At 37.9% G+C, this 14,108-nt stretch overlaps 1 protein-coding gene across 2 annotated transcripts in view; it reads left to right on the forward strand.

The window, feature by feature from the left end:
• Nucleotides 1-480: 480 nt before the first annotated feature.
• Nucleotides 481-14,108, forward strand: part of MARCHF6 (membrane associated ring-CH-type finger 6) — a 44,975-nt gene continuing 31,347 nt past the window's right edge. Inside the window, exons 1-5 of one of the 2 annotated variants that reach the window (XM_088053755.1) lie at nt 481-575; nt 5,293-5,392; nt 6,215-6,288; nt 11,893-12,036; nt 13,458-13,530. In XM_088053755.1, the coding sequence (XP_087909881.1) occupies nt 557-575; nt 5,293-5,392; nt 6,215-6,288; nt 11,893-12,036; nt 13,458-13,530 (410 nt within the window). In that variant the 5' untranslated portion in view covers nt 481-556. The remainder of the gene's footprint in view (nt 576-5,292; nt 5,393-6,214; nt 6,289-11,892; nt 12,037-13,457; nt 13,531-14,108) is intronic. The other variant, XM_005531712.3, reaches the window with a different exon arrangement.

The raw sequence follows: 14,108 nt of genomic DNA on the forward strand, positions 1-14,108 counted from the left end.
CAACCACATGGAAGGAGGTTGTAGCCAGGTCATGGTCGGCATCTGCTTCCCAGACAAACAGTGAAGGAGAGAAGATATAGTCGCAAGATGCAGCAAGGAAGGTTCAGATTGGTCATTATGAGGAATTTCTTCACAGGAAGAGTGACTGGGCATTGGAACGGGCTGCCCAGGTAGGTGGTGGAGTCACCGTTCCTGGAGGTGTTTAAGGAAAAGCTGTATGTGGCACTCAGTGCCATGGTCTAGTTGTCATGGAGGTGTTCGTTCACAGGTCGAACCCGATGACCTCGCAGGTCTTTTCCAAGCCAATTGATTCTGTGTTAGCTGAGAGTGGGGCAGTCCCGCAGCAGTGCCCGCCCTGCCCCGTCCCGGGCCCTCCGGGGCCTCCTTGACCACGTGCCCGGCAGGCGGCGCTCGCGGCGGGAGAGCGGCGCTCCGTGCCCGCGCGGCGCTCTATGGCCGCGGGCTCGGCGGCGCGGCCGGTCCGTCCGCTTGGCACGCGGCCCCGCCCCCTGCGGTCACACCACCCGCCCGGCCGGCGCTGCGTCAGCCCGGCAAGATGGAGACCGCCGAGGAAGGTACAGCGCTCGCCCCGTCACCGCCGCCAGTCACCGTGCGAGGGCTCTGCCGGGGCAGCCTCGGAGAGTGGGGGGGGGGGGGACGCGGAGGGTGTCACTGGACCCTCTGGGCGGGCCGGGGGCTATTCACACCCAGAGTGGCTTCTCGCACTGGGGTTTCAGGTGCCCGGGCCCCGCGCCTCCCCGCCCCGTGCCGTGCCCGCCGTGCCGCGGGGGCCAGGCCGGGCCGGGCCGAGGGGGGCAGTGTGTGAGGCGGCGCGCGCGGGTTCCCCTTACATAACCACGGGGGGGGGAGGGGGGGGCGGTGCCGGCAACACCTGGAGCGGGGCTGGCATGGGCCGTACCTGAGCACTGGGGCCCGCCGGAACTTTCCGCTGGCCGCGGCTTTGCCTGGGGAACTGAGTCCGGGGGTGAAATGAGAATCCGGGGCGGAAAGCAACAGGTGGATTGCTCACGCTGGGGCAGCGGGAGAAGCGGCGAGGAGGGCACTTCCCCGAGCTCACTCCTGGCCGGTCGACCCTGTCGGCCCCGGCCGGCCGTGTAGCCCAGGGAGTCATAAATTTCCGCGTTTGGCTGAATAGTAATAGCTGCTCCTTTCACAATGCTGACTTTGTTACGTGTGCTGGGCAGTCTGTTTGAAAAATTCAGATATGCAGGAGTTGACATGTTTCTCCGTCTCTTTTGCAACAGACTAATACATAGTCACTTATCTAACTTAAAAAAAAAATGTCAAAGATATCAGCGTCATGAGAGGGGTTTTATTTGTAGTATTCATTTTTAAGGATATTGCTTTATTTGAGATCAGACATGGATATGTTTTGTCAGCACTTTTGTTACGCTTAGATAATCACAAAATCACAGAATTGTTAAGTTGGAAGGGACCTCTTTAGTTCATCTACTCCAACTCCCCTGCCCAGGCAGGGTCACCTAGAGTGGGTGACATAGGAATGTGTCCAGGTGGGTTTTGGATGTCCCCAGAGAGGGAGAGGAACTATGTAGTTCAAGCAGGTACTGGAGAATTTTGATAGAACAGCACTTCATATTGTAGCATAAACCAAAGTAAGTAAAGGATGTTTGTTGTGCTATGTTTCTTGCAGTATTTGAGCTTTGTCATCTGAAACATTGAGTAGAAATACATATTGCAGTAGCAAGGCAGTTCCAAGGAAAGCATTTTCCATCTTGGCTTTTATTACTTTGGCATAATTTTGAATGTAGCTTTTTATCAGGTGTCACTTGATTGGATTGAAAAAAAAAAAGTGCTGGAATAACATGAGCCACTGGATGAAATAAGACAGCACTATTAATAGTAGTGTCCTTTGGGTTGTGCTGTAGACATCTTTCATACCCATGATCATTGATGGTTGATCAAAATATTGCTGTTTCTTAAATCTGATATTTAAAATTGCTTGGTGCAGCTCTGTATACCAAGTCACTTACACCGATGAAATCAACAACAAACTGAAACTTTGATCGCTTGTTCTCTGCTTGCCCAGAAAAAACGGGGTTTTTTGCAAACTCTGAAGTGGATACTCTGAAATGACCTCCTGATTTTACACCACTCCAGCTGGTAAATCCATTTTGGTGGATTTAATTCAAACAGCATAGCTGATAATTTGTTACAGGCTGTTACCAGTGGTAGACTTTGTTCATACCTGACTTAAGTAGGTGAACAGAAAGATCATTAAGACAAAGAAGAGGAAATTTTTAGGTACATCTTTAAGGCATCGTCTTCTTTAACTAAACCTTTGTGTTAAAGTCCACACTTGAAATTTGGACTTTTCTGGTTTTATATATAAAAACACACAACGGCACATATATATGCAGCCTTAGATATTATAGTGTGGCCTTACCAATGTTGTCCTCAAAAGTTCCCAGTGGTAGCATGAATGTAACCAGTCTATATACTTGCTTTCCATAAATACCACTAGAATGTTATAACTTCTTCTACAGTTTCAAACCTCAGATGTACTATTATAACTTCAAGGGGCTTGCCAGAATACTGAAGAGACTTCCCAAGGTTAGAAAGCTCTGAACACCAGTAGGAACAGGAGCAAAGACTATGTTAGTGCCTCGAGGAAGAGGAAATATGTTATTATTGTGTGCTTGAACTTCTGCTACTAAGTGTCATATGGACTTTCTGAAATGGTGGTTGTCCGATAACAGTATTATGGCTATTGTGGTTCTGATGGGCTTTGTGCATGACTGAACTGTATTGTGGAGCTAGAAAACTGAACTGCATGGTGAGAGCCTCAATAAGAGAGGCAGTTTGGTGTCATGGTCAGACCTAAGTGGAAGCTGCTTCACCTCAGAATGAATGTGAAAGTTGCTTCTCTGCAGCAGTCAAATGGACCAGATACCTGTTTTTGCTGAAGAGAAGTAATTCTGGTTCTTTCTAGATAAATCAGTTTGTTGCTAAATAACGTAATCTTCATTTTTTTTATATTCCAGTGTTGAATTCAGTTGGAGAGATAATAGGCAGTGAATCTTTCTCTGGGGGAACAGGAAAGAACTTATTATTCAAGGTCATTTTTTCCAAAACACATGCATGAAGAACAGAATGCAAAGTGTATGTGTACATAGAAAAACAGTGACTCTTGCATGGTGGAATTACCCTTGACCATGGCTGTAGGTCATAAAGTGCATAGCTTGACATATTGACTCTCAGCAGTGTTTATTGATTTGAAGTTATCAGTTGGTTAACAGTCCAAACAATGACACTCATAATATGTTTATTTGGATTTATAAAACAAGTTGAAATATCTAGAATTTATCATGGCTTTGAAAAAATAAAATTTAGGTTTATTTTAATAAACTATCAGGCACTTTTTTCTCAAGTAAAGAATTCTTTTGCCCACAGTAATGCAAATTGCTTTTTCCCGAAAGTTTTGACAATAAGTGAGCAGTTTGCTGTGGGAGTCAACACACCATTAAATGAGCAGATTCAAAGAGCAGTGGGCATCTTTCAGGGAACAGTGTGCTTTTAGCTTGCTTTCATTGGTGCCAGAGTATCCTTAAAGCAGTAGTTAGTTTCATGTGCTGTCTCATGCTTGTCTGAGCCCTTGTGAGGCTGATCCAGCCTACAAAGTTGTCAACTTGCTGTAGTGAAACAGCTCTGTTGGAAAGTATGTGGGAGGAGGTGGGCATGCCACAGCGAGTGGGTAGGGCCTGCCTGCTAGTTGGAGAGACCTGTCCTGTGCAGCCATCTGGAAATGATCTCTGGGATAAAAGAATCGTTTGTTAAGAGAAGTAACAGTTCTGGTCATTCTTGTCAGCAGAGGAACCAGGGACTCCTGATGTTTGCAGCAATACTGCAGATCATTGCTGCTCAACATGTCAGTGATGGAAGTGCTCTTTATGTCTTTGTAGCATCACTGATGAGATATTGAATACCTGTTTCTGTTACATCTAGGTTTTCATGCTGCCTGAATGAATTCACTCAAACAACACTTACATAGATAGGAAATTGTTTGAATTGAATAATCTGAATTCTTATGCTTGATGTGTTAAACTGTCGTAATACTCTGTTAAACTATGGATATGTTCATAATGCGACCTTTCTTTAAAGTTTTTTCTATAAATTTCTTTATAGAAAAAAAAAAAATCAATCTTTGGTGCCTTTTGGAAGTTTTTGTCAAAAAGCATTAACTTTTGAAGATTTTGGCCAAGAACAAAGATAGATGATTCAGACTTGAAATTGCATATTTGCAGTAGTCTCACATCAGTTGGTATTTTTTTGACAAAGATCTCTGATAGGCATGTGTTCCACTCTGGTATGTTTGCTGGATAGAGGTTGATAGAGAAATAATTAACAACAGATAAAATCTCAAACTTACATATTCTATAAAAATGGATATTTTATGTTCATTTCCTTAAGAGAAGTAAGAGTCAAGGGAAGATACCATGCATCTGTCAAACAGATAAAACTTGATTTTTATTTCTATTTAACTGTGTGTTTAGAGCTCTGGCTAACTGAATGGTATTTAAAATAGACATGTCTTCTTTAGAGGGATAGGTTTATGCTCCCTCCTTTATCCACAAAACCTCTTGAAACCTTTAGTTGGAAGAAAATGTCAAAAATAGGGAATAAAGAAGGTGCAGAACCTATGAGAATATTACTGAACTTATGAAATAAGAAATAGAAAAAGTGTCTTTTCTTGTTATACAGTAGGCTATGTCCAAACAGGGTAGCAAATTGCAAAATTTCTATGTCTGTTTGTTATTTTGGATTTTTCCCTTTCATCAAGAGCACATCTGTGTTAGGTTCAAGAATAGCAAATTGCTTAAGGACATTATTAAATCTCTTATGTTCAGCCTCTGTTTAACTTTTACCAAACTCAGATGGAATTTTTCTATTTCAAAGTATCCACTTTCAAGAAAATTATCTTTAACAGTTTGTGTGTTGTTTTAGTGATAACTCTTTAGGTAGAAGACATATCCTCCTGTAGTTTTACGGTGTCTGTTTCCTATAAATCCTAAAATTTTTTGAGATGTGTTTTGAGTTTATGTAATGTGATCGGACAGATAATGTTCTTCTTGCTCTTTCTGATGATCTCCCAGTCTCTGTCTTCTATCAGATGAAATCTGTCTTTCTTCTTCTTTCAATTTATTCTGGCTTCATTTTGTTACATGGTAAAGTTTCTAGAATGTAATTGAGTAATTTGTTTTTAAAATCTGAGTTCTTTAAGCAGTTGTGTAATAAGATTTTTGTCCTTGTTAGCAGATATATGCAGAGTGTGTCGGTCAGAAGGAACTCCTGAGAAACCCCTCTATCATCCATGTGTGTGTACTGGAAGTATTAAATTTATTCATCAGGAATGGTGAGTGCTGTGTCTGTGTGTTTCTTAATTTTTTTTACCTAATGAAAATATATAAACATGTTTCTAAAAATACTTCAAGTCTTCAGGTTAACTAGTGAAAAAGATCCAATTTTCAGTAGAAATGTATTAGGAATTTTGATGTTTTTTACATGATAATTCATTACAATTCAAGAAAAATTTAGTACTTAGGTATGGAAAGAAGGCACTGACAATTATTTGTGTTTGGAACTGTAGTTCTGATTGTATGTCAGCTTTATGAAAACTGAGTAGAAAAATCAATGTGTTTGGGGCTTTTTTTGCCCGCTTATAGATGTGAATAGAAAGAACATCAAACCTCATAGAAAAAAAAAAAAAAACCCTAGTGCTTTTTAGTCATTTTGAGGTATGTTTGATCACGAAGTGCTAAAGTAAAAACTGTATTTCTGGTGTATATGGTCATTTCTGATAGTATTTTAATAGTCCTTCTTTCACAAATACAGCTGTTCTGAATCTTAGCTGTGTGCATCTGTATGTCATATCTTGAAGTATTTATAAGAACTGGTGTCCCTGGTGGATGTCCATGCCAGGATATCTGCTTTGATCAATAACATACTCAAAGAATGTTCTTTACCAACACTGTGACATATGTCACAACTTTTTCTACTGTTTGAAGCTTACTTGATGGCCTAAGTGGACTTAATAAACATGCTAATATAAGTCCTGCTTGATAGTACAAATATCCTGATTTAAGTGTGAAAGCACAGAATTGGTGTGTTTTCCTTAATGGAGGGATAGGGCTGAGAGATGTATAGCATGTGTTAATGTGATCACTTTTTATTGCAGCTTAGTTCAGTGGCTTAAACACAGCAGAAAAGAATACTGTGAATTATGTAAGCACAGATTTGCTTTCACACCAAGTAAGTATGTTTTACTTGCTCCTATTTTTTTTCAGAATTTCTCTCACATAGTATCTATGAGGTGATTATTTTTTCCTTCAGTGTTGTAGATCCAAACTTATGGCGTAACTTCTATATTCTTGTTTCAATTGCATTTTTTATGCATGTTGTTGCACACTTAATTGCTTAAATAATGAATAATTTGGTTCTTTCATAATCTTTTCATAATCTTGGCATTTCAGTGATTTTTTAGTTGTTAAGGAAGAAGAATTTTTAGGTTTGTGTGAAAAGAAAAAAGGGAATCAAAGTTTGTAGCATTTTCCTTGGGATCTAGAAAAAGATGATGAGTCATTCTCTAAGCTAAATACACTTCTTATGCATGTTACTATTGATTAGAGGAAGCTTAGTTACTGTCTTTATTAACAGAGGTGTTCCTGCAGAAGTTAATTCTTTACTGACACTGCTGTTGCCAGTACAGCTTGTAATGTACTTGCAGGTTATGGACAGGAGAGAAAACTTAGTTGAGTTAATATGGCTCATTTTTCATAGAAGCTTTGAAATTTGTAATAAGGAACCACTTTGTTCCTCATGCTGTAGAGTGTATCCTCCACATTCTGCCTCTAATAAAGGTCTGCTTTATCCTCTGCCACACACTTGTCACTCCCCTGACTGAGCAGGCTCAGCTGATAAGGTTTTCTTCTTGGCTTCCCACATTGCAGTGTGCTTTTTCCTACCTGGCTTCACACAGTGGTTAGTATGTTGGGTACCCTGCACAGATTCCTCCTGCCCTTCCTACCCATTGGGTCTTGTTTCATTGTTTCCTTCACACCCAATACTTATGCAGTTAGTTTTCTTATTTTCTCTTATCACTCTTTCTTTGGAAGATAATGTGGCTGTCCAGTCTGGAAACTGGATCTGCTTGTGGGAGCAGGGAAGGAGTCACCATTGCTGGAGAGAGAGTGATAAGGCAGAAAATAAAAGGGTCTTAGGTATATATATATCAGTCATCCCAAGCAATCCCAAGTTGGATCTGGCCTGTAACCATGCCAGGTGTAACACACTTTCAGATAAGCTGATTCACCATGAAATGTAGTCAAATAAACACATGCATGCAATTAATATCTGTGCTCCAGCAGACAAGCACTAATAGTGTAATAGAATATTAGTGCAGTAATACCAGCAACTCCTCTCTTGTTTAGCTTGGTTTGCTTGCTCAGGCTGTTGCTGTCATTCTGTCAAAAATGCTAACTTGCTAGTGTAACTTCTTGTGTATGGAGTATTCATAAACTATTTCTAGTGCATTTATTCTCTAAGTACTGTAACATTTGTGGATTTTTTTTAGCACCTGAAGTGCTAGTTTAGTTATTGTTTTGAAGGAAGGAAAAAGGAGAAGATTCAACTAGTATTTTGGCAGGAGTACAAAGGAACAAATTTTTCTTTTAATAATAGCATAATTCTCTAAATGTGTTTAGTCATGTAGGTAAATCATGTACTTGATTTCAAAAATTTTGTATTTTAAAATTAACTCCTTTTCTGCATTTCTACAAGTTAAGAATTAATACAACTATTGAAAAAGGTAGTTTTTGACATTTTTTCATTGTCAAGGTACTTGTTAATTTTTAACTTGTGAGTTTTTTTCCTGAGTTTTTAAAGTATTCTTTTCCTCCCCACACATGCGCTTTCTTTTGTCATGTGCAAGGGTGTGCTTCTATTGATGCTATACTAAGCATTCATAAGCACTGACACATTAAAGAAAGTGAGGCTGTATTTCCCAAGAAAATGCAGTTGTCAAAAATTCTCTGTTCTGTAGGAGGTAATGTTAACATAAATACCGTCAAAAACACAAATATAGAAGCAGACTAGATCTTTGTCTGAGGATTGGGATGGGTTCATTTTTATGCTTCCTGTGCAGCTTCATTTCTGGTATGTGGTTCATACAATGTCACAAGCTTAGGTAAAACAGACTGTAAAACTAAAGGGAGCTATATGAGTAGAGTGTTCCTTATCATATAATTTAGATATTACATTATTGAAAGATGTATTAAACTGATTTATTTACCTGTTTAAACTTTTAACACAACAGTCCATAGTTTCAGCATTTCTAGAGCATCTAATTTGAAAAAATAAACTTCTGGAATAAAATACTACATGCTGGCACAGAATTCAATGTGTCTTCTGCCAGCTTTAGTGTGTAGAGTGTACACACAGCTGAGATTTATATGAATGTTATTTCCTGTATTTGTTAGAGCCGTGCTTGCCTGAGAAGGAAGGGAGTTTTTCTTCTTTTACCTTAGTGGTCTGAAGCAAAGTCTGCATGTGTTTGAAGGGTATAAAACACAGAAACATAGAATGGTTTGGGTTGGAAGCATCTTTTGAAGATCATCTAGTCTAACCTAAAGAATAACTCACAAGCCCTGTTTTACCAAACAATTCAATTTCACCCAGGCGCTATCAAATATATGGTTTTTACTTATGAGTTACTCAGTCTTATTTCATGATCAATGCATGAGGATGGCTGAGGTGGCATATAAATGGCTTGCAAATCTAGTAGTAAATAAAAAATCCCTGGGTAAGAGGGTTACAAATATGATGATTCTGTGTTAGAGGCTAAATGGCAGCTTCTAAAGGTTGCCTTGTGGTTTTCCTGCCTTATTTGTGTAAGAGCATATTTTTGTTATACCATCTGTTTTGGAGAAGTAAAATTAATGGTTGTGTTCCTGGAAAAGTTAAGCTTACAGGAAGGGAGGGGAAGGTAGAACAAAACCCCACCTCCTGAAAACAACCGAACAAAAAAAAAAAACACTCAATTTTAGAATTCACAACTAAATTAGTAGTTACACTGCATAGGTGTGACCTAAGTATCCAAAAAACTTTCTAGTGGCTTTTCCATAACCTGTACAGCTCAAAGAAGTTGAGCTAAACCTATGAAAAACTCAGCCAAAGTATGTTTGAGTTTTTTGCTGTAATAGAAAAAAAGACAAGCTATTGTTTCAATTGGTCTCTAGTAGAAAGATATTTATTTGGAGGAACTGTGGTAAACAATGCAGGAATTTGGTTTCTCAGACTGTGTTAGGAAAGATTACTGGGATGGAAAGTAAGGGATGGAGGTGTGGTGAGGAGGATGCATGTGCGGAAGCAAATGAGGAGGATGGATGTTGTGGTGGCAGGGGTCAAGGTCTCAGGCCGCTAAGTAGTGGGGAGTGGATAATGGGAGGTGCAGTGTGGACAGAAAATGGCACTGGATGACCGACACAGGTGGGGAGATAAGCTATGAGAATCACTGTCAGTAAGCTTCCGTGGTGCAGGGTGCTTGCACACCAGGGGTTCCTGTCATGCTAGGAATTCCTGCATTTCATGCACCTAAATGTTGCGGGACATAGAAGGATTTTACCTTATCATCATGGTATAAAGCTTCCAGTGGAAAAAGCTGTACATGTTTTGAGGTGTGCACAGGACAGTACACAGGAAAAACAGCTTTCTTCCCACCCTCAGCTTGTGAAATCATCAAAAATCAGTAATTTGTTAAAATTTGTGGGCTACAGCTTGTCTTCTGAATACTACCTACATTGTGCTTTTATTTGAAAAAGCTCTATTCTAACACTAAAGCCTCTAAAAAAGTGAGCATGCAAAAATGCTAACTTTTATAAGCACTTTCTGCTTTGAGGTAGAATGTATATTCTTTCTTGCAGTTCCTTGTGTGTATTCAGTAATTCCTGGAAGATGCATTTTTAATTTAAAAAAAAAAAAAAAATTAAATTTTTTTCAGTTTAACAACTGGTCTCTAACAAATAAATCATTAATACAAAGTTAATGTTTTCTGTGTCGTCCTTGTTGCAGTGTTGATCAAAATATATTTTTTTGAAAACAAGAAAGTTCTCAGAGTATCTACTGAATTGTCTGAATGGTACCATAAATATTTAACATATATACTCTAAATAGATATCTTTTGCACCCTTGATAGAGGTTTTTTGTCTCCTGTGGCAGAAATTTTCCGGAATGTTTGTTCAGTGTGAGCTGAGATCATTAGTTAGACTTCGGCTGGCATTTTCTGTGGTTCCAAATTGTGTACTAAATCTGTTTCTGTAACACGTAAATTGTAAGATCGTGTCAAAATAAGTTTGTGTCCTGCTTTCAATTTACTGCTCTATGTTCTCACAGCTACAGTTCCCTAGTGTTATACTTTTAGTCCTTTCATTAATTCCAGTTCCTTGTCAGATACCTAGTAAATTACAAGCTTTGAAATTTCCAACCAGTTACTACTTGTCTCAGGAGTACTATTTTGTTGTTACTTTGTGTCAGTTATAATCCACATATTGCTGAAATGCACCAGTCTCTCTCCATTTTTTGACCACTTCGGGATGTTGATACTGTTTGTCTGTGTTCTTGAGTTATCTTTGCAATTCATAAGCTGGGGGAAACAGAAATTTTCTCTCCACTTTCTCCTGCAGAGGCTTCCTCTCTATGACTAGTAAAAGGGTAAAAGGATGATTTGGAATGCAGGTGAAGGGGCTGCAAGTACATAGCATAAAGCAGTATTTGTTAGACTCTTAAAGGATTGCTCGAAAGGAAATTAAAACTTCTTTCTACTTGTTCTTTCAAAAATTGAGTTTCCTTATGGAGTTAGAAGTATGTAAAGTTTTAAAAGATAGTCTGTAATGTTAAAGTTTTCAAGCACAGATATTTCCAGCATAGCAAACCTCCAGACAGCAATGTCTTTGTGCAACTCCCAAATATAATTTATCTTCTTTATTCAAATCTGATATTGATACTGTGCATTACTACTTCTAGGTATCCATTTAAGTGTGTAGAAACTATATAATGAAATTGCTAGATGTTTTCTAATTGTTTGCAAAAGTAGACTTCATCACTTTTTTTCTTGGCTTTTGGGTAGGGATGGGCTTGTGCAACATACAGGTGTTGAATTTCAAAAGTCAAGAAGATTTAGTATTATGAAAATATCTGTGCAGTATGAGAGATTTGAATTGTGCTCTGTAATAGGAGCACCCTTAGAAGAAATTCTACATGATATATGAAACAGATATCTGTTGAAAGTCAGTCATTGTGTGTAAATTTCAATGTCTGTGGATATTTAATCAGTTCTCTTCAGTTTTCCTCCCTGTGCTGTTTTTATTTTGTTGGGTTTTTTTTTTTTTGGTCTGTGCTCTTGGATAGCAAGTAGAATCTAAATTACCTAGCACAAACAAATGAATAGTGTGCAAAATTGCCAATTGCTCTTGTTCCTTGTACCCTTTCCATGAAGGTTAGGTTTATAAATAACAGAGGAATCTTTGAGGTAGTGTTGAATGAGAGTGATACTGATTTTAGAATCTGCTTTTTCTTGAGTTTATTTCTAGATAATTGGAATTTACAGTTTACAAATAAAGCTATTTTAAAAACTTCTCTTAGGTCAAAAACTGGCATGGAGCTTATTAACTTTCCCATTCCACTCAGTACACAATGAAACAAATGTGTTATGTGATTTTTTTCTTCTTTTGTTTGTTTGGAGTCATCTCTTGAGAATATAAAATATACTTATTCTTCTAGTAACTTTCGTCAGATACAAACAGTTTGTAGTTGGCAGGACTTTTACATAAATGCTTCTTTAAAGCACTCTTTTCTACACAGTTTATTCCCCAGATATGCCTTCACGGCTTCCAATCCAAGACATCTTTGCTGGACTGGTTACGAGTATTGGCACAGCAATACGATACTGGTTTCATTATACACTTGTGGCCTTTGCATGGTTGGGAGTAGTACCTCTTACTGCATGTAAGTATTAATTTCTGTACATAATACTCATATACACAGGGAAATGTGCCACTTCCTGCAACAAAGTTTTGTGAGAACATTATTGTTTATTAAAAAAAAATTTCAAAGATGCTTTTTCATTTATTTTGACCCAGAAATTCTACCTGTTTGACTCTTAAACCAGTAGTGCAATTCAGAGAGGTGTTAAGACATAGGAGAAAATGCATGAAAGAGCTTTTAATTGTCTTATTTCAATAAAATGCCTCAATGATCTTCTTTAAAATCTACATGGAAGGTTTTATTTTATGCCATTTATTAATATTAGGATAGAAGTGTTGTTCTATTTTTATTAACCATCTATAAATGAAAGTGCAAGTTTTTTTTCATGTGAAAAGTAAAATTCATTTACATTCATGGACAAGTTGATTTGTAAAACTCTTAAATCTCAAAATCATGTAAGTAGCAAAGGAATTCAGTGGAAAAGAGAGCACGCATTTAAATTACTCTAGTATCCAGTTTGAAATTTAATTTCCAAATAGAGATAGAAAATGAGCTATGGATGTTTCAACAAGCTAAGAATACACAGAAAATGGAGAAAGGCAGAAGGGGTATAGTGTTCAGTCAAGGAAATAATTGGAAGTGCATCTTTACAAACCGTACTATGCGTCTTGAACAAAAGAGCAAGAAAAATGCATCTCCCCAGACAGTTTCTCAGTATGTTCTGTGTTTCCATTTGTAGCTGGCACAGGTTTAGTTTGAGAATAGCACAATATTCTCACCTAATTTTCTGAAGTAGACCATATACATTGATGGCCTGCTTTTTAAATATAAATCATGGTAAAAAGCTAACATTTACTAGCATCAACTATTAATCCATAAAAGAGCTACTTAAAAGAGATGATAAAATGGTGATGATCCTTTCCACATTATATCCTAACACCAGAAGTTTATACACATTCAAAATATGATTGAGCAAATTAAAGGGGGAAAAATTCTATCAAGGATTAATTAGATGTGAGATAATTTGGTATCGGAAGTGAAGTGTATGAGAATGTACTGAAGAACTATCACTGCAAGTATCTTTAACCTGCTTCCATATTCTTCCTTAGGCATCCATTACTGTGACCAGTGCTGGACACAGGTCTAGATGAATCTTTGGTCTAATCTAGTATGGCAGTTCTTACACTTTGAATGTGTACTTTTAAAGGTGTGCAGCTAAAATACAGCTTTTTTTCCACTTGGTTGTATATGGTCTTGAGTAAATGTCAGCTTTTCTTTCACGTGGTTGTATATGGTCTTGAGTTCTGTTCATGCACTGAAAGTTGAGATTTTCTTCCATGTCATAAATTTCATTGGAGGTGAAAAGAGGGTACCTGGGGTCCTTTCCAAGTGAAGCTATAGCCAAAATTGAATTTATATCAAGCTTCTGTTTATTCACGCAGGTCGTATCTACAAGTGCTTGTTTACTGGCTCTGTGAGCTCACTACTGACACTGCCATTAGATATTCTGTCCACGTAAGTACTTCAGCAGATTGATGCAAAAACCAGTTTTAGTCAGATTACCCTGAAAAAAGAAACTTTGGAACTTAGTATCTTTTTCATCCAGTTACACTTATCTTCTACCATCTTAATTAGTAACTGCCCTTTTACCTTTGCACAACCAGATGTATGGACAACACCATTACAATAGAAATAATTTCATTTTGGAGTTCCATTATTCGGTATCTTTGGAGCTGGAAAACCGACTTTACAAAGCAGGCTCTGTAAAATGAATTGTTTATGAAAATTTGTATTTGATGTAAAGAAAACTTAAGCTGCAAAATTACACTTAAGAATGAAAAAAAAACTCATTTCCTATGGTTTAAATCAGATACACAGTAGAATATTAAGAAGTCTGTCACTAATAATGTAATTTTCTGCTTTCTTTGTTGCATTTTTATATTTTTAATTTAATTTTATTCATTCTGAGTCTCTTATATGAGAGGGATTATTTTTTTTTTATCAGATTTCCTTCTAGCTGATACTTGTATTTTTAATGCTTCAATCACCATCTGCTATTGCACATTGTCTTTCTTTGTCCTTTTAAAATCAGT

This window comes from Pseudopodoces humilis, chromosome 1, assembly GCF_049639895.1.
Source record: "Pseudopodoces humilis isolate 2021_Gansu_Grassland_sample_001 chromosome 1, ASM4963989v1, whole genome shotgun sequence".
Classification (NCBI taxonomy): domain Eukaryota; kingdom Metazoa; phylum Chordata; class Aves; order Passeriformes; family Paridae; genus Pseudopodoces; species Pseudopodoces humilis.